The sequence below is a fragment of the Trachypithecus francoisi genome, unplaced genomic scaffold (genome assembly GCF_009764315.1).
Source record: "Trachypithecus francoisi isolate TF-2019V2 unplaced genomic scaffold, Tfra_2.0 Lachesis_group3, whole genome shotgun sequence".
NCBI lineage: Eukaryota > Metazoa > Chordata > Mammalia > Primates > Cercopithecidae > Trachypithecus > Trachypithecus francoisi.
Window position 1 is genome coordinate 125,699,223 of NW_022681468.1, and position 17,961 is coordinate 125,717,183.

At 50.0% G+C, this 17,961-nt stretch overlaps 1 protein-coding gene across 8 annotated transcripts in view; it reads left to right on the forward strand.

The window, feature by feature from the left end:
* The window catches only part of DAPK2 (death associated protein kinase 2), a 143,249-nt gene that overhangs the window by 117,706 nt on the left and 7,582 nt on the right, over positions 1-17,961 (forward strand). For 4 of the 8 annotated variants that reach the window (XM_033189815.1, XM_033189816.1, XM_033189818.1 and 1 more), the window contains 5 exons: positions 1,340-1,388; positions 2,217-2,243; positions 5,675-5,827; positions 6,894-6,939; positions 8,396-9,004. In XM_033189815.1, the coding sequence (XP_033045706.1) occupies positions 1,340-1,388; positions 2,217-2,243; positions 5,675-5,827; positions 6,894-6,939; positions 8,396-9,004 (884 nt within the window). Of the gene's footprint in view, positions 1-28; positions 688-1,339; positions 1,389-2,216; positions 2,244-5,674; positions 5,828-6,893; positions 6,940-8,395; positions 9,499-17,961 lie in introns of those variants that run through there. The other 4 variants (XM_033189819.1, XM_033189814.1, XM_033189821.1 and 1 more) reach the window with 4 other exon arrangements.

The window sequence follows — 17,961 nt, forward strand, 5'->3', positions numbered from 1 at the left end:
GCATTTGGTCTTCTTCTCTCCTTGGCAGAGCCATCTCTCCTAGACTCTGCACCCTCTCCTGGTCATCACATCGTTGGCTCAGCTCCTGCTTCTTCCTGTACATGGATGGCTCCAAACATGATGGCTCTGACCCACTCCCCTGAAGCCTGCCCCTGGACATCTTCCCCTGGCTGCCCCTCAGGCACCTCAAGCTCATTGTCTCAGGGGCCCCCAAGAATGTCCTCCTGCTCATCAGGTGGGAGGTACCCTCTTTCAGACCAGACTCAGAGGAAAATGCCGCCTTCTTCATCGCTTTCCAGCACTGACACGACTGGTCTTTACCAGAGAGTTCTAAAGCAGGCCGCATAGCCAAGGCCCCATTTCTCCTTCCTGTACCTTCCTCTCCCTGCTCTCCTCTTCCTTTTTCAGGTGTTCTGTGTACTTTTCCTCTTCCTATCAAGGCCTGTTTGTAAAAGGTTTCTACCAGGATAACAGACAACTCTTTTCTTAGTCCTTTTGGGCTGCTTTAATGAAATACCTTAAAGTGGGTCATTTATAAACAACAGAAATTTATTGCTTACAGTTTTGGAGGATGGGAAGGCCAAGGTCAAGGTGCCAGTGAGGCACCTTTGGAATCTGGTGAGAGCTCACCCTGTTTCATAGATGGCACCTTCTTGCTAAGTTGTCAAATGGCCAAAGGGGCAAACAAGCTCTCTCAGGCCTCGTTTTCTTTTTCTCTCTCTTTTTTTTTAAGATTGGGTCTCACTCTGTCACCCAGGCTGGAGTAGTAGTGCAATTATGGCTCACTGCAGCCTCAACCTTCCCAGGCTCAAGCAATCCTCCCACCTTAGCCTCTTCCCAAGTACCTGGGACTACAGGCATGTGCCACCACACCCAGGTAATTTTTTAAAATTTTTTGTGGAGATGGGGTCTCACTGTGTTGCCCAGGCTGGTCTCCAACTCCTGGGCTCCAGCAGTCTTCCTGCCTCACCCTCCCAAAGTGCTGGGATTACAGGTGTGAGCCACCACACCCAGCCCTCAGGCCTCTTTATAGGGGTACTAGTCCCACTTGAGAGGTTTCCATTCTCATGACCTAGTTACCTCCTAAAGACTCTACCTCTTAATATTATTGCATTGGGGATTTGCTTTCAACATATGAATTTTGGGGACACACAAACATTTGGGCCATGGCAACTCCTTTCCTCAGAAATCTTAGATGCAGATCACTTTTATCTGCTGCTCTAATTTTCCTGGAGATTCAGGATGGAGACATTTGGCACCAAATTCCCTAAAATTCCCTACAACCATCTCTCCTCTCATTTTCACACTCATGTTGACTATTTAATATGACTTCTTTCAGCTCCAGAAATTGTGAACTACGAACCCCTGGGTCTGGAGGCTGACATGTGGTAAGTTGGACAGGCCACCCAGGTGACCTAGCGATCTTTCCAAGGGCAGAAGGCCTCAGATCCTGCTCCAGGTGACATCCCCTTAACCATGAAAGCCCCTTACTCCACACTCACTGTTCAGAGCCTCTGGCTGCTCCCCCAATATGTTAGACCTGTGGCCAGGGCAGCTGGAGGCCTCTAGGCCTGGACCTGAGGCCAGTTAGCTCCTGGCCAGGTCAGAGCTTTGTCAGGAATGGAGGAGCAAGAAGAGAGGCAAGGTGGAGGGTGCAGGCTCACCCCTGGGCCTGCCCCAGCCAGGTTAAATATAATAGTAATAGTAGCTCACTCAGTCGGCCAACCAAGTGGTCACTGAAAGTCCATGCATTCTGGGCACTGTGCTGGACCTGCGGATACTGCAGGGATTAGTTCTTTGCACAGAGGGGACTCGTTTCATTTGGACCCTGCTTTACAGTTGGCCAAGCACCTTTGTTACCTAGTTTTCTAAAATCCTGCCAACAGTCCTGTGAGGTAGTTATCATTATCCTCATTTTATAAGGGGAAAAGGGCTCCCAGGTGGTAAGGGACTTACCTAAATCACACAGCCTGCAAGTGCAAGAGTCTGATCTTGAACTTGGGTCTTCAGACTCAGGATTCGGAGCTCGATGACTCCACACACATCCTGGGCTGCTGCTGAAGAGAGGGATGGAGAGGGGTGTGGAGCATGAGACGGCATCCAGGGTCTGCTGTGGAGGAGGCAAGTGACCTCTTCCCCTTAGATCCATAAGGATGTCCTTGCTCGTCGGGGATTGGACCCAGGTGGCCCTGACTTGACTGTTCTTTATTTTGCAGGAGCATAGGCGTCATCACCTACATCCTGTGAGTATCCCTGATCTAGGGGCTCTGGCTCAGCTTAGATCTGGGAGAACCAGAAGGAATGAGAGAGGGGCAGGCTGACAGACTGACATTTACTAAGCACCCACCATAATCCAGATGCGTTAAGTCCACACAGCAAGCCTGAGGCTAAGTGCTGTAGGTTCATTGTATCCATCTGACCCTGGCATTGAAGTTGAGTAGGCATCCACGGGAGCAGCCTCAGGCTCTCCACTCTGTACAGCCTGTGTCTGCATTTTTCCTGTAGAATGCCAGGGCTCCCGTGTTTAACCTCCCCCAGACTGAGGTGTACTGGAGAATGTTACTTTTCACTCAGAACTCTTTTTTTTTTTTTGAGACAGAGTCTTGCTCTGTTACCCAGACTGGAGTGCAGTGGCACGATCTTGGCTCCCTGCAACCTCCGCCTCCCGGGTTTAAGCAATTTTCCTGCCTCACCCTCCCAAGTAGCTGGGATTACAGGCACCTACCACCATGCCTGGCTAATTTTGTATTTTTAGTGGAGACAGGGTTTCACCATGTTGGCCAGACTGGTCTTGAATTCCTGACCTCGTGGTCCACCTGCTTCAGCCTCCCAAAGTGCTGAGATTACAGGAGTGAGTCACTGCGCCCAGCCCTTCACTCAGAACTCTTTGGACAGCCCTGTGAAGCTACTTATGCCCTCCCCAATCTTGCCTCTTCTTTCTTTCCTCATTTCCCCAGATCCCCTTTTCTTCCTCTCACTGTTTCTCTCCTCCTTTCTCCTTCCTCTTTGCCTGTCCCTGAAGTATTCAGTTGCTTAGACAGAGATTTCCTGCATAGCTCCAGTGTGTAGTGAGTTACCTCTGGGGCTGGAGTCCCATGATACTATCACTGTCCATCTCTGTGACCTTGGGTAGGGACTTAACCTCTGGGTTTGTTTTTCTCATGAGAAAAACGGGAATCACAAACTTCCTGCCATGGGCGTGTTGTGAAAGCTAAATAAGTCAATATGTGCAAGTTTCCTAGCCCTGGCTCTGGCACATGCACAGTGGGCTAGTGAGTATTCATTCCATCAGCCCTTCCCAACCATTTTCCCTTCACGGCACACGTGGAAAATGCTATTTTTATAGCACACTGGAGTAAGAGTCAACCGGTTGGGGCAGGGGCACTAGTGCTCAGCAGCTGAGGGGATCATTCTCTCAATGATCCCTATGAGCCAAGTCTCTGACTCTCCCAGCATCACTTGGAGTAGGAACCTTGTGTGACATGGTGGATCCTCCTGAGCTGCAGCAGAAGATCTCAACCCTGGCTGCACAGCAGAGCTTTTAATACCCACCATGGCCCAGGCCCCACCCCAGATCTATTATATCACCATTGCTGGGGGCAGAGTCTTAGTATCTGCATCTTTTAAAACTCCAGCTGAATTTGATGCAAAGAGAAGGCTGAGAACCATCGACCTATAGTTTCACATCAGAGCCAGAATAGTCTGACGCTGGCTCTTGAAACTTTGATTTCTTCAGGACTCTGATTTGAACTATGAAGGAATCCCATGTAATCCCAGCATTTTGGAAGGCTGAGGTGGGCAGATGCTTAAGTCCAGGAGTTCAAGACCAGCCTGGGCAATATGACAAAACCCCGTCTCTACAAAAAAAAAAAAAAAAAAAACTAGCTGGGTGTGCTGGCGCACATCTACAGTCCCAAGCTACTTGGGAGGCTGAGACAGGAGGATCACTTGAGCCCAGAAGTTACAGTGAGTTGTAGTCGCACAACTGCACTCCATCCTAGGCAACAGAGCAAGACCCCATCTCAAAAAAGAAGGAATCCCAGTGTCTACTGAGGACATGGTCTTCTTGTGGCTCGTTTGAATGTAACCGCTTTGTTGAGATGTGCTCCATGGCAGGCACCGTACCAGGCCCCAGGATGCGGCATGAAGGAGGGTCTCCCCTGCTTGCCAGGGCTCCCTGTGTGTGGGAAACACACCATACACCTAACTCACACCCAGTGGGACCAAGGTTAGGCTGGAGGCGTGAACACGCCTCTCTGAGACACAGATGGGAGCCACTGGTTTGCCGAAGGTTTATTGAGAGAGAAATAGAGTACATGATTGATGGATCGATTTGAACTGGGATGTAGGGAATGAATGGAATGTGGGTGGAGAAGGAGGGAAGGGCTGTGCTGGCTGGGGAAACAGCGTGAGAAAACGAATGGTAAACCTTAAATTCCCCTGAAATGTACCAAGCCTGGGGTAAGGACCAACTCTTGATGCCTTGCTCGGGAGTTTAGATGTGATCCTATAGAAGATGGAAGGCCATAGAGGGCTTTTGTGTTCTCACAATAGCAATAATAATAGCCATTAATTCCAGAGCCCTTAATGCGGGCCAGGATTACATAAGGCTTTTGTATGCATTTTTTCTTTACAACAATCATGTGAGGTGGAAATTTTATTTTCTTTATTTTACAGATGAGGAAACTACAGCTCAGAGGGGTTCTAGCTTCACACAGCTAATGAGTGGCTTAGCTGGGATTCAAACCCAGGATTGCAATATCAAAATGTTTCCAGTGCATCTTGCTGCCGCCATGCTAAGAAAGTGGCTGCGGAAAATGGGGATGACTTTCAAGAGATATTTAGTAAATGGAACCAACAAGGAAGCTTTTGGCCAGTCAGATGTGTCAAGGGAATAGAAAGAAGGGTCCAAGGTGACTCCTGTGCTTCTAGCTTGGGGACATTCAGGAAGTAATGTCATTCATCAAGGGAATGCTTGGAATGGGTTTGGACACAATGAGTTTGGGACAATGGCACTTCTGATCCAGACACCCCTGGATCATGCCTCCACCAAGGCATCCCATGAGCAACTGAAATCTGAATCAGGAGATAGTAGATTTAGGAGTCTTTATTTGTATGACATCTTTGACAGTCCCTGTTGGGGAACCACACAGATCCTTCTTATCCCTAATGGCCCATCTATTTCCAAACTTCTTGGGCTCTGCTTAAGTTGCCCCTGTAACCCAGAAGGCCTTTCTGTCTCCTTCTCTGACTGCTGACAACCTCTTTATTCTTCAAGACACAAACGATGCAAATATCCATGCCACCGTGAAGCCGCACTGGGCCTCCCTCTTTCCTGTCCTCCCATGTCCTTTGGCTGGCCTTCCATTATATTCTGCTTTGTCCTGCTGGGGATCACAAAGAGACATATCTCTGTGTTTTTCTCCCCTCCGCTTTCACATCCCTTGAAGACATGGTTTCTCTCTGTCGGGTGCTTAGGAGGAACTCTGTGAACATGTATTGAATTAGATTCAGCTGAACAGGTTGCTGGTTGGCTGCCCAGAGCGGGCAGGCTGTGTTGCTGGAAGCCTTCCAGCTCCATGCAGCAGTCATGGGGCAGGGTTCCCCGAGTCCATCATCGCCATTTCTACCTACTTTCCCTTAGTTATGTGATTCCCTCTCTTGTTGTACTCAGCCTAAGTGGAGCATCCCCTTTCCTGGGAGACACGAAGCAGGAAACACTGGCAAATATCACAGCAGTGAGTTACGACTTTGATGAGGAATTCTTCAGCCAGACGAGTGAGCTGGCCAAGGACTTCATTCGGAAACTTCTGGTTAAAGAGACCCGGTAAGAGGACAGAGAAGCCACTGGTTTCTCAGGTACTGATCCCTTCCTGTCACCTCTGGCAAAGACCTGTCAGTGTGTCCCTGCTTTGACATAGCTGTCATCTGCACCATTGTGGTCTAATCCGGGCAGGTGCTGGGAAGTGTGGCCTAGCCAAGACGTGGCATTCATCTTGTTTGCTTAAGTCTTTCTGCTTTCTTCTCCTGTTGAAATGTAAATAATGTGTGTGTGTGTGTGTGTGTGTGTGTGTGCTGGAAGTCAGCCTGGGTTTCTTTAGGGCTCATTACCTTGTGCAGTCTGTCCCAAAGGCACCTGGAATTCAGATTTGAAAAGGTTAAGTGGCAGGGTTTTTAAGCCAGTTCAGGTTGGGAGTAGGAGCTAGTAGGCTCAGAGAGGTCAGTACAGTGGGATGGTGGAAGACATGCTAACCCTATCCCTTCTCCAGGGGCCAGGGTGAGCCCCGTGGCTGTGGGGTCAAAGAATGAAATAGGCAGGGAATTGCAGGGTGCTGGGTACCCGGAGCATGCCCTGGATGGGGCAGGAAGAAAGGTCCACAGACTAGAACACTATGTCCTCTCTATCCCACAGACTTCAGAGAGGGCCAGAGTGGGGTTGTCTGGAGTGCAAGGGCCCTGATGTTCCTGCCTAAGAGCAGTGCTAGGGAGAGTCGCTTACCTGGGTACAGAGCAGCAAAAGGCAGAGAACGGATCTAGGAGGCAAAGAGAAAAACAGAGACCAGGGATTTAGCAATGGAGGGTTGGCTTTTGGAAGATTATGGAAGCTCATTAAAGCATTTATGACTCTTCTTAGGCCATTCAGCTTTGGGACTAACAGTATGGGTTTAAGGTAACAAGGCCACTCTATTGAGGGGTCTGCCTGGACTGCTTCCTTCCCCTGGAGTGTAGAATTTGCAGCCAGTTCCCATCCATCTCTGCATCCTTCATTCCACTGGTTTGACAGCAGTGGCCAAATAATGCCAAAATATAGGTCTAAAAAGAGTGAGAATGGAGATGGTTGCTCCCAACTTCTGTCCTCATGGATCATCACTGTTTCCCAATCCTCATTGCAGGAAACGGCTCACAATCCAAGAGGCTCTCAGACACCCCTGGATCACGGTAAGGGCACAGCCATGAGTTCCAATGGGCAAAGGGTCCCTGCTCTGTCGCCAGGGTTGGCCTAGGTAGCCAGATGCAGAGGGCCTGTAGAGAGGCCTTTGCTTGAAACGCTGACCCTGGGCACAGATGAAAGCTAGCCAGGGGCCCCAAAGGGCCTGGGCTTGTTCAAATAGGTTTGTTTGCTTGCCATTTTAAGTTTGTGTGTCTCAAATTCAGGTAACTTATGAAATGAAACTCTCACAAACCTCAGTTGAAACCCTTTTTCTTTGGGGCCAACTTACACAGTGTTCTTTGTTGGAGGGTGTGTCACTGCCACTTCTCCAAATGGAAATCAGGACTCCCCAGGTGTAGAGAGATCAATGACAATTGAAAACCCCAACTTTGTGACCAGGCCTCCTTCCTTCTGATTTTTGGGGCTCTAAGTCAAGGATGACACTTAAATCAGCCACCAACCTCCTCAGGCCCTGAGGAATGGGGCCTGAGACAGAGGCCTGGTGGGGAAGAGAGACAGCCACTGTTAGGGCAATTCTGTTCCCTGTGGGGAGAGTTGGGGCGAAAAGATGAATCCCTGCCTAACTCGCCTTGCAGTTGGGCTTCCGGCTGCTGGCTTTCCAGAGGCTCTTGCGGTCTGGTGTAGTGAAGAGCACTTTGAGAGGGTGAGACTCAGCAGGATTCAGGCCCTAATTCTGCTGACTGGCCAACTACGCACACCCAGGGACATCACCAGACTTCCCATTCACCTTAACTGTTACATGAGAAGGCCAGCAAGGATGAAATGACCGTAAGAAAGGTGGAGATAAGAGAGGGTGAGGCAGGCCAGGCGCAGTGGCTCATGCCTGTAATCCCAGCACTTTGGGAGGCCGAGGCAGCAGAAGGATGGCTTGAGCCCCAGGGTTCAAGACCAACTTGAGCAACATGCCAAGACCCCATCTCTCTAAAAAATAATAATCAATCAATCAATACAAAGAGAAGGTGAGGCCTGTGGAAGACAGAACAGGAAGGGCTGGAGTAGTCTGAGAGGAGGTCGGCTTCATCTGCTCAGCTTCGTCTGCTCATTGGAGGATGGGGAAGGCCCAAGGAGCCCTGAAGGAGAGATGCTCCTCAGCCCCGCTGCGTGAGCCCTGGCCTCACACACTGCAGCCCTGCGCAGATGCCTGTGGAGTCCTGGCTGCAACCTGCTTGTCTGCGTGAGCACCCCTTGAATGCTATGCGTGTGGAGCTCTCTCTAATGACTGTGGACCCCTCTGCCCTGAATGAGCATGCAGGCAGCAGCCCCACACTCCTTGACCTCACTTACGATCTGTGGGGCTGCTCATCCCGCCCTGGTTCTCCCCACCCTGATGCATGCAATGAATGCCAGAGGCCGCTTGTGTGTGCCTTCTGCCTGCCCCTTGGACTGCCCTCTGGGGTGGGTGGCAAATTAACACTCTGGTTCTTCTGTCTGAACACCCACCAGTCAAAAGGAGAAGTCAGAGCCCCCGAAGAGCGGAAGACAGAGCCCACCCAGCTGAAAACCAAGCGCCTGAGAGAGTACACTCTTAAATGCCACTCAAGCATGCCTCCCAACAACTCCTACGTCAACTTTGAACGTTTTGCCTGTGTGGTGGAAGACGTGGCGCGGGTGGACCTGGGATGCCGTGCCCTGGTGGAGGCCAACGATACCATCCAGGACGATGTGGAGGCCCTGGTCTCCATCTTCAATGAGAAGGAAGCTTGGTACCGAGAGGAGAATGAGAGCACCCGGCACGACCTGTCCCAGCTCAGGTATGAGTTCCGCAAGGTAGAGTCACTGAAGAAGCTGCTGCGAGAAGACATCCAGGCCACGGGATCTAGTCTCGGAAGCGTGGCCAGGAAACTGGACCATCTGCAAACCCAGTTTGAGATTCTGAGGCAGGAGTTCTCCGCAGACCTGCAGTGGATCCAGGAGCTGGTGGGCAGCTTCCAGCTGGAGAGTGGGAGCTCCGAGGGCCTGGGCTCCGTATTCCACCAGGACACCAGTGAATCCCTGTCAGAGCTGCTCAGCAGATCATGCACTGAGGAAGTTCTGGCCGGCTGGAAGCTCTGATCACCAGAATCTAGTCAGTGATGCATTCCAAGAGGTTTGCAGAAGCATGTTCTCATCCATCCTGCTGCAGCATCCAGCTAGAATTATCCTGCAGGGGTGTGTGTCTGTAGTATAGCCTTCCACCCTCTCCACAGAATCCAGAATCGCTGAGGTGCCAGTTAATTCTTCATTCTGCACCTCCCCTCACCGATCTGGTTTTCTGGGAGGGTGCTGGCAGGGCAGCCAAGCTGTTAAAACAATTAGAGAGTGATTACCCCTCAGGGTCCCCTTCTCCAGAGGGAGGATGGCTGGCCCTGGAGAGATGCTTGAGAATTGATTTGTGATGAAGGATTTGTTCACATCTCACTCTCTGCCTACATACCTTATGGACTGTAGATCTTGGGTAGTATTTGAGTTAATTAGGAATAACTAAGTCAGCATGGTGCTTTCCTGCTACAGAAGCAGGGATTTAAAATGCATAGAGAAAATAATATTGCCTTTCGTTTGCATTGATTTTTCACTTACCGTGCACATATGTCTGACAAATGACCTCACTTGATCCTTTTTTTTTTTTTTTTTTTTGAGACGGAGTCTCGCTCTGTCGCCCAGGCTGGAGTGCTGTGGCCGGATCTCGGCTCACTGCAAGCTCCGCCTCCCGGGTTCACGCCATTCTCCTGCCTCAGCCTCCCGAGCAGCTGGGACTACAGGCGCCCACCACCTCGCCCGGCTAGTTTTTTGTATTTTTTAGTAGAGACGGGGTTTCACCGTGTTAGCCAGGATGGTCTCGATCTCCTGACCTCGTGATCCACCCGACTCGGCCTCCCAAAGTGCTGGGATTACAGGCTTGAGCCACCGCGCCCGGCCTCACTTGATCCTTAAAAGAACTCAGTGAGATAGGAAGGTGGGTGGCATTATTATTATTATTTCCATGCAACTGATGAGAAAATTGACTCAGTGAGGGAAAATGATATAGTCAATCAATACGGATGAAACAGAAACCCAGGATTCCCATCTCTAAGATGAGGTATATGGGAGAAAGTAGTAAGGCTTTGCTGTAAATAGCTACCTTAATATTAAAGTCCAGGTCCCAGAGGCAACTTCATGCATTCTGCCAGGTGTAGGTGCAATGCATACACCTGCAGATGATTGTCCCAGGAGCTCTGTCCCAGAAGGTACAGTCATTGTCCCTACTCAGCTGTGTCTCTGTCTGAAGACCAGCCTGCAAGCAGGAGAGAAGGAAGGAAGGAGTCTTCCCATTCCCCACCCTTTCCCCTCTTCTGGCTAACGGCCCCAACTTTGTGTCGAGAATAGAGACCAGAAGGTCCTCAACAGGAGGTTCCTTTTCTTATATACCTAGGCCATTGGGCCTTGAAGACCTAAGAAATTCCATGAGGGTTTTTGAAAAGGGCGAATGTAAAGATGGGGAAGCGCAAGGCCACATGGTCCTTTCATGACCCAAAGCTTTGAGCACCCCTCCCCAAGGATGATAAGATCTCATCTCCCTTTCTCTGGGGGAGGGGACAGTCAACCAACTCCTATCAACAGAGCTTGGCATAGGAGCCCATTGCTGAGCTAGAAGCTTGTGGGTGGGGCATAACTTGTATAGTTCAAAGTGTCTTCACGGCCTCACAAAACATCCCTATCTTACAGGCAGACTAAATGATATTCCCAATTTAGAGATGAGGAAACAGACAGAGGATGGGATTTTCCCAAGGTCACATCATTGTGGCAAAAGTAGAGGCCTTCTGATGACAAGTCTGTTGCTCTTTCTGCTTCTCCTGGCTGCGCCAGGCTCCAGAGATTTATTCCCTGCTTGTGGGGGCAGCTCACACCTGGATTCATCCATCCATTTACAAATTATACTTAGGTATCAACCAACTTCCAGTTGCCTGGCTTGACTCTGGGGATACAATGTTGAGTGAAAACAGGCCTGATTCCTGCCTCATGGAGTGCTCAGTCCAGCGAAGGATTTGAACATTGATCAAGAATCACAGAAAGGTAGAGCTGCAGCTTGTGTTTCTGCTGGGAGAGAAGCACGTAGTGCTGCAGGGGCCTGCCGTCGGGGTCTGACAGCGTCGGGGGAAGCATCCTGAAGAGTGACACTGGAACGGAGCTCAGCTGAGCCAACCAGGGAGAGAGAAGTTTCCCAACAGCCACCATGCCAGGGCTCTGTGATGAGAGACGGTGTGGAAGATTGAGAATACGAGGATTGAAAGCTGGAGGGGAGAGAATAGAATATAGTGTGGAAATGACCAGAGAACAGGCAGGACCAGCAGGGCTTTGGCCATGTAGAAGAACTCTGCCTTTATCCCGAAAGTCAAGGGAAACCAGCGGGTTCCCGGTGCTGGGGCCCTAGGGAATGCCTCATAAACAGCTCAGATAGGAAGTGGTTTAGGACAAGACAGGAAAGTTTCATCTCATGAAACCATTTCTTCAAAATCCTATCTCCTTTTCTATTCACATGAAGGATCATTTCAAATATCATATACAATATTTGTAACAGAAACTTTCTTCATCACTTACAAGAAACCATGGTGATAAGATGCATCATCATTTTATGGACCACTAAGAAAAAAAGCCCAAGATGGGGAGTCTAATAGGAACCTCCCTCTATCCCCACCGAATAGAGCTGTGATGCCCTCAGTGAGAGGGTAAATGAGAAAGGGGGAGCAAGGAAACCCATGTGTCTCAACCTTGACACTAAGTGGGGGTGGGAAATCCTCCCCTGAGAACAGGAGTCCCAAGCCGGTGGTACTCATGCAGGTTTGCTTTCTGAATTTGTACAATCAGTGTGATCCAAAAGAACATCAAGCAGAGAATGTAATGTCCAACAGTCTGAGGCTGGGTGGCCCTGGATGGCTAGCAGAAATAGTACTGTCCTCTTCCAGAGCACCTGCCTTCTCTCCAGGCCAACAGTAAGAATATGATACCATCATCTGGGCGATGCCTCCTGACTTCAGAGATCCAAAAATGTACATCTTGGAACCAATGAAAGATGACAAAAGCTCCGTTTCCTACATCCCACCCAAGAGAATTGGTTCAAATGACCTGTCTACAGTCTCTGCAAGGTCTTACCTGCCCTGTCACAGGAAGTTGTATACATGTTTGGTGCTGAGACACTGCAAATATTAAATGTCCCTTTGGTCGTGTTAACAGAACTTTACCTTCACACAGCCAGGTTTCTAAGGAGAGGAAGCCACTGATGGGGCAACACAGGGCAAGCTCTTTAGTGAAGGTCAAAATAGAATGCAGGCCCGGTGTGGTGGCTCACGCCTGTAATCCCAGCACCTTGGGAGGCTGAGGTGGGTGGATCAAATGAATCAGAAGTGCGAGACTAGCCTGGCCAACATGGAGAAACCCTGTCTCTACTAAAGATATAAAAATTAGCTGGGCGTGGTGGTAGGTGCCTGTAGTGCCAGCTACTCAGGATACTCGGGAGGCTGAGGCAGGAGAATCTCTCGAACCTGGAAGGTGGAGGTTGCAGTGAGCCAAGATTGCACCACCGCACTCCAGGCTGGGTGACAGAGTGAGACTCTGTCTCAAAAAATAAAAATAAAAGTAGAATACAGTAAAAGAGTAAAATGTCGGCAATGATTTGAATGGGGGAAATTGGGAAAAGGGAGGGAGAAGTGGTTATTTTAGAATCGTGATCAGCTACACACAGTGCTGAGAGTCACCCGTTTAGTCGGCCCCACGCTGGACTCCGAACTCTAAGTGGTTTTCCTTACAGCAGTGAGATCGTCCTCTCTGTGCTCACGTCCAGTTATTGTAACTGCTTCTCACTTAGACGTGTCATAAACAGGCCTTTCTCTGTACAAAGAGCTTCTAAAGACAAAGAGAGTTGAGAAATGCCCCCAAGTCTTTTGGGGAAAGCAGAGGAGACCATGACCTTTTTCTGTGTCCTGGCCAGCCGAAGTCCCGTCCTCCCATAGCATCGGAACCTGATGCTGGGGGGACCAGGGGGCCTGTGGGATGCAGCCACAGGACCTGCTTATCTCTGCTCCCCACACGCCCTCAGCTGACTTTTTACAACATGGGTGAGGGTTAACAATGGCGGGAAGGGCTATGGGAGTGGACTGTTTCGCTGGTGCCTAGAGGAGGGAAGGCTTGTGGGTGCTGCTCTGTGGGCAGCCCCTCTGCCATTGAGGATTTTTAATTCAATAAACTGCAAATTTTTTTTTTTTTTTGGGTGGGGGGACAGTCTCACTGTGTTGTCCAGGCTGGAGTGCAGTGGCATGATCTCGGCTCACTCCAACCTCTGCCTCCCAGGTTCAAGCAGTTGTCCTGCCTCGGTCTCCTGAGTAGCTGAGACTACAGGTGTGTACCACCACACCCGGCTAATTTCTGTATTTTTAGTAGAGATGGGGTTTCACCATATTGATCAGGCTAGTCTTGAACTCCTGACCTCAGGTTATCCACCCACCTCGGCCTCCCAAAGTGCTGGAATTACAGGCATGAGCCACTGAGTCCAGCCCAGCCTGCAAATGAAAGGTTGGCTTCTGTGCTCTGTTCAAACACCATTCTGGGCTGTTTGGGAGGGGAAAGTGAGTGTATGACATTGCCCTGAATAACGATTCTCAAGGAAGCTGGTGAACTGGCCCTTGGGGAAGGCAGCTGCCTGTCCCTGCTGTGAGGCAGGTGCTCACAGCCTAGCATTGCCTGACTGTGTCTCAGAAGGTGGGGTGATGGTTTGGTAATTGATGATTCTGCAGCTGCGGGAGCCTGGCAGTGAAGGGAATGAGCAGAGGAATAATGGCAGAAAGAGTCGGAGTCTCCCCCATGGGCGCCCTCCCCACCCCTGCAGGTGATCATGAAGATGGTGGCTTCCTACCTCACTCCATCACGCAGCGCAGGTGGCCCGGCCCATGCTGGAGGTGGCTGTGTGCCCAGCTGTCACCCCTACTGTCAACTTGCTGTAAATGTCTGTGGAACTAGATGCTGTTTTCCCTTGGTCTGTGAAATTCTTGACCCCACAGTGGGCATGTTCACATTGCAGAAGGGTGCAGTGCCATTGAACAAACACTAATTGTGCTCTGGCTCAGGGGGAGGTTACAGACAACGACAAGACAACCTCAAATAAAAGACTCAGTGTCTGGGGCAGATGGGGACCCAGCCAACTAGATGGGAAAAGCTGTGGGGAGTGATAAAATAGAGCTTCCTCATCTCCTAGAAATCAAAGGAGAGAGGAATTCTGATTGAGAAAGGGTAAGCGGGTGGCAGAGAAAAGAGGCCTTCCCAGGGACTCTGTCCCCACCAGTGACCACCCCCTTCCACCCCCAAACTGTGTCCCTTGAGGAAGGCATGAGTGAAATCTGGAAGGGCGGGGGGATGAGCCCAGACTGGGGTTGGGAACTTGGAACAGTTGAATGGAGATGAAAGACAGGGAGATGACGGAGATTTAAAAGAGAGTTTTAAACTTTTTGTTATGGTCCCCTCAGCAGGAAAATTGTCAAAACTTGCACAGAAGTATAAGGAATGGGATAGTGGATTCCAGGACCTATGACCCCGCTCCAGCAGGAATCAAGTCATGTGGGTCCTCTTTCATTCATCTCTCCCATTACTTTTCTTCTGGGATATTTTAAAGCAAACTTCAGACTTACGTAACTCATAAATTCTCCAGCATAAATCTCTGCTAAGGATTTTCTTCTTCTTCTTCTTCTTCTTCTTCTTCTTCTTTTTTGAGACAGAGTTTCACTCTTGTCGCCTAGGCTGGAGCGCAATGGCGCAATCTTGGCTCACTGCAACCTCCACCTCCCAGGTTCAAGCGATTCTTCTCCTGCCTCAGCCTACCAAGTAGCTTAGATTACAGGCACCCACCACCACACCTGGTTAGTTTTTGTATTTTTACTAGAGATGGGGTTTCACCATGTTGGCCAGGCTAGTCTTGAACTCCTGACCTCAGGTGATCTGCCTGCCTTGGCCTCCCGAAGTACTGGGATTACAAGCATGAGCCACTGCACCCAGCCAGGACTTCCTTTTTAATATAACCCCGTGCCATTATCACACCTGACAAAATCAGCAATAGTTCCTTTATCTCATCTGAATTCCCACTCCATACTCACATGTCCCCACCACTCCCAACAGTGTCCCATTACAGCTGGTTTGTTCAAATCAGGATCCAAACAGTCCACATGTGGCATTTGGTTGCTACGTCTCTCAAGTCTCTTGGGTTTTATAACAGTACAAAAGGAAGAATGTTTGGAGCTTTTCCTGGGGAAAAAAATTGCTCAGAAAACTGATGGTCCCGTAGAAGAAGAATAAAAAAGAGTGTATCCATGTCGAGACCTAACTCAGAAAAGTGAGACCAGGCCAAGCAAGGAAAGGGACATTTCTGCCTCCTTCCACTGGCTTGTTCACTGTAGGGGACAGCCTGCAGGCTCATAGCCTTTCTGCAGTTCCCCCTCCCACTTAGGAGGAGGCAGAGACTCAAGCCTCCCACAAGCCCCATGTGCTCCTTTCCTGGGAAAACAGGTGGGTGAAGGCAGAAGAGCCCAGGCTTCAGCCATCAAAACAGCCAGTGAAGGGAAGGGGTGGAGGGGTGCCACCTGTAAAACTCCATTGAGGGAAGGGCAGCAGGGAGGGGTCCTGGGCAGGAGAGAAGTGGGTGTGAGAGTGCCCTGGCTTTCACTGGAGTAAGGGGCTGGAGAGATGGCACAGATGGGGGTTGGAGGTGCAATCTGCTTGCAGTTCCTAAAGGAGGCCTAGTATCTAGAGAAAATTGTTGTGTGTGGGGTGGAATTGGGGGAGTCGCCTCTTCTGTAAAGCCAGGATTCCTTTTTCGTGCCTTAGCAGCAGCTGCTGCTTCCTGCCCCTGCCTGTGGGTGTTGGTACTGACCTGGCACACCCCACTGGACTTTGTCAAAGGCATTTGCAGCTGCATAAACAAAACTTGACTATCCCACAGTTTTCTGTCTTCTTGCTTCCCTTTTGGACATTTTTCCAAGACACCAAACACACTCCTAGGAGCCTGGTCAGAATCACCGGGACTCCCTGGTATCACAGATGGACCACAGGGCCAGAAGGTGGGCACTTTCTGTTTGCAGGGAGGGGCGGGTCAGGAGAAGGCAGGACACAGTTCCATCTTCCCCTCACACCCCCACTTGAATCAAAAGTATTTGTGCCACATTCCCTCTGGGAACAATTTTGCTGCAGAATTTTCACCTCTGCTGCAGAATTTACATGTTTCCAGGCTGAGATGTCAGCATCAGCGTTTAGTGAGGCTCTTAACAACCAGGAAGGCCCATTGATTAGAAAAGGCCAGCCTGACAGATTGATAGCCCCATGGCCGCCGCCTCAGGGTTGGTGCTGTTGTGTGTAGCTATAAACAGGGCCCTCAAAAGAATTGCATCACCTCCCATTAATAGCCTCTGGGAAGATGATCTCACCTGACATTTTAGCTGGGCCCCTCTGCTCAGTGGCTGGCACTGCTGGACCAGGAGGCGGGTGGGATTCTCATTAACGAGATCCCCCACACCTGCATGTTGACCTTCCAGCCATGGGCTTAGCTCTTCCTCCCCTGGGTGAGGGTGCCAATCAGTAAGTGGACAAAAAGAAATCTCTTCTCCTCCAGAGTCTACTAATCCCATCTCAGCAAACTGTCCTTGAGAGGTGCAAGTGGCCCTGTGAGGGTTAGGCTCAAAGATCATTCATGCCCAAGGGAATTGCAGACGTCAGTGAAGTTACAGTTAGAAACGACTGATGGGTTGGGGAGGGTGCTAAGCACCTTGGAAAGGAAATTCTAGGAGCTTGGAGGTGTGAGGGAGAGAGGACTAACAAAAAACAAGCAGTCAACCCTCCCTACCTGCAAGTTCCACATCCTCAGATTCAATCAACCACAGATCAAAAATATGCAAAAAGTAAAAAAGATAACATTACAATAATAAGTGCAAATAATACAGTGTGATAACTATTTACATAGCACTTGCATCATATTTGCTATTATAAGTAATTTAGAGAAGATTTAAAGCATTAGGGGAGGGTATGTGTAGGTTACACGCAAATACCACACCATTTTATAATACGGGACTTGAGCATCCATGGATTTTGGTATCTGTGGCAGTCCTAGAACCAACCCTCCAAGGATACTGAGGAGTGAATGTGAATAAATACAGAACAGAATATCAGGCAGCACCACGTGTAGTGAAGATTTAGTACTCCGGCATAGGGAGTCATGGGGGCAGTTGGATTGCTACTTTATATAGGGTGGTCAAGGAAGGCTTCCCTGAGGAGATAACATTTGAGCAAAGACTTGAACAACGTGACAAAGTGAATATAGGAGGGAGCAAGGGCAAAGACCCGGAGACTTTGGATTAACAGACCAGCAAGTGGACCTGTGCGATGGGAGCCAAATGGACAGGAAAGAGAGAGGTAGAAAATCAGGGTGGAGGCCGGGCGCGGTGGCTCAAGCCTGTAATCCCAGCACTTTGGGAGGCCGAGACGGGCAGATCACGAGGTCAGGAGATTGAGACCATCCTGGCTAACACGGTGAAACCCCGTCTCTACTAAAAAAATACAAAAAACTAGCCGGGCCAGGTGGCGGGCGCCTGTAGTCCCAGCTACTCGGGAGGCTAAGGCAGGAGAATGGCGTAAACCTGGGAGGCGGAGCTTGCAGTGAGCTGAGATCCAGCCACTGCGCTCCAGCCTGGGCGACAGAGCAAGACTCCGTCTCAAAAAAAAAAAAAAAAAAAGAAAAGAAAATCAGTGTGGAGGGTGCAGGCCTTGAGGGTCTCCATGAGCTCATGGGGATGTATAGAGAGCACGGGGAAGCCACTGGAAGGCTTGGAGAAGGAAAAAGGCAAGGTCTTCAGCACAGATTTGTCACCCTTCACCTACTTTTGTGCCTCCCAGGGGGGACTAGACTCAGGGCTGGGCTCGCAGGTGCACAGAGTGGGTGACAGTTAAAGACAGGATCTAGAGGACTGGACATGGCCTGGCGGTTCCTCTGGCAGCCTCGTCCTTCCCATTCCTTGTCTTTCTTC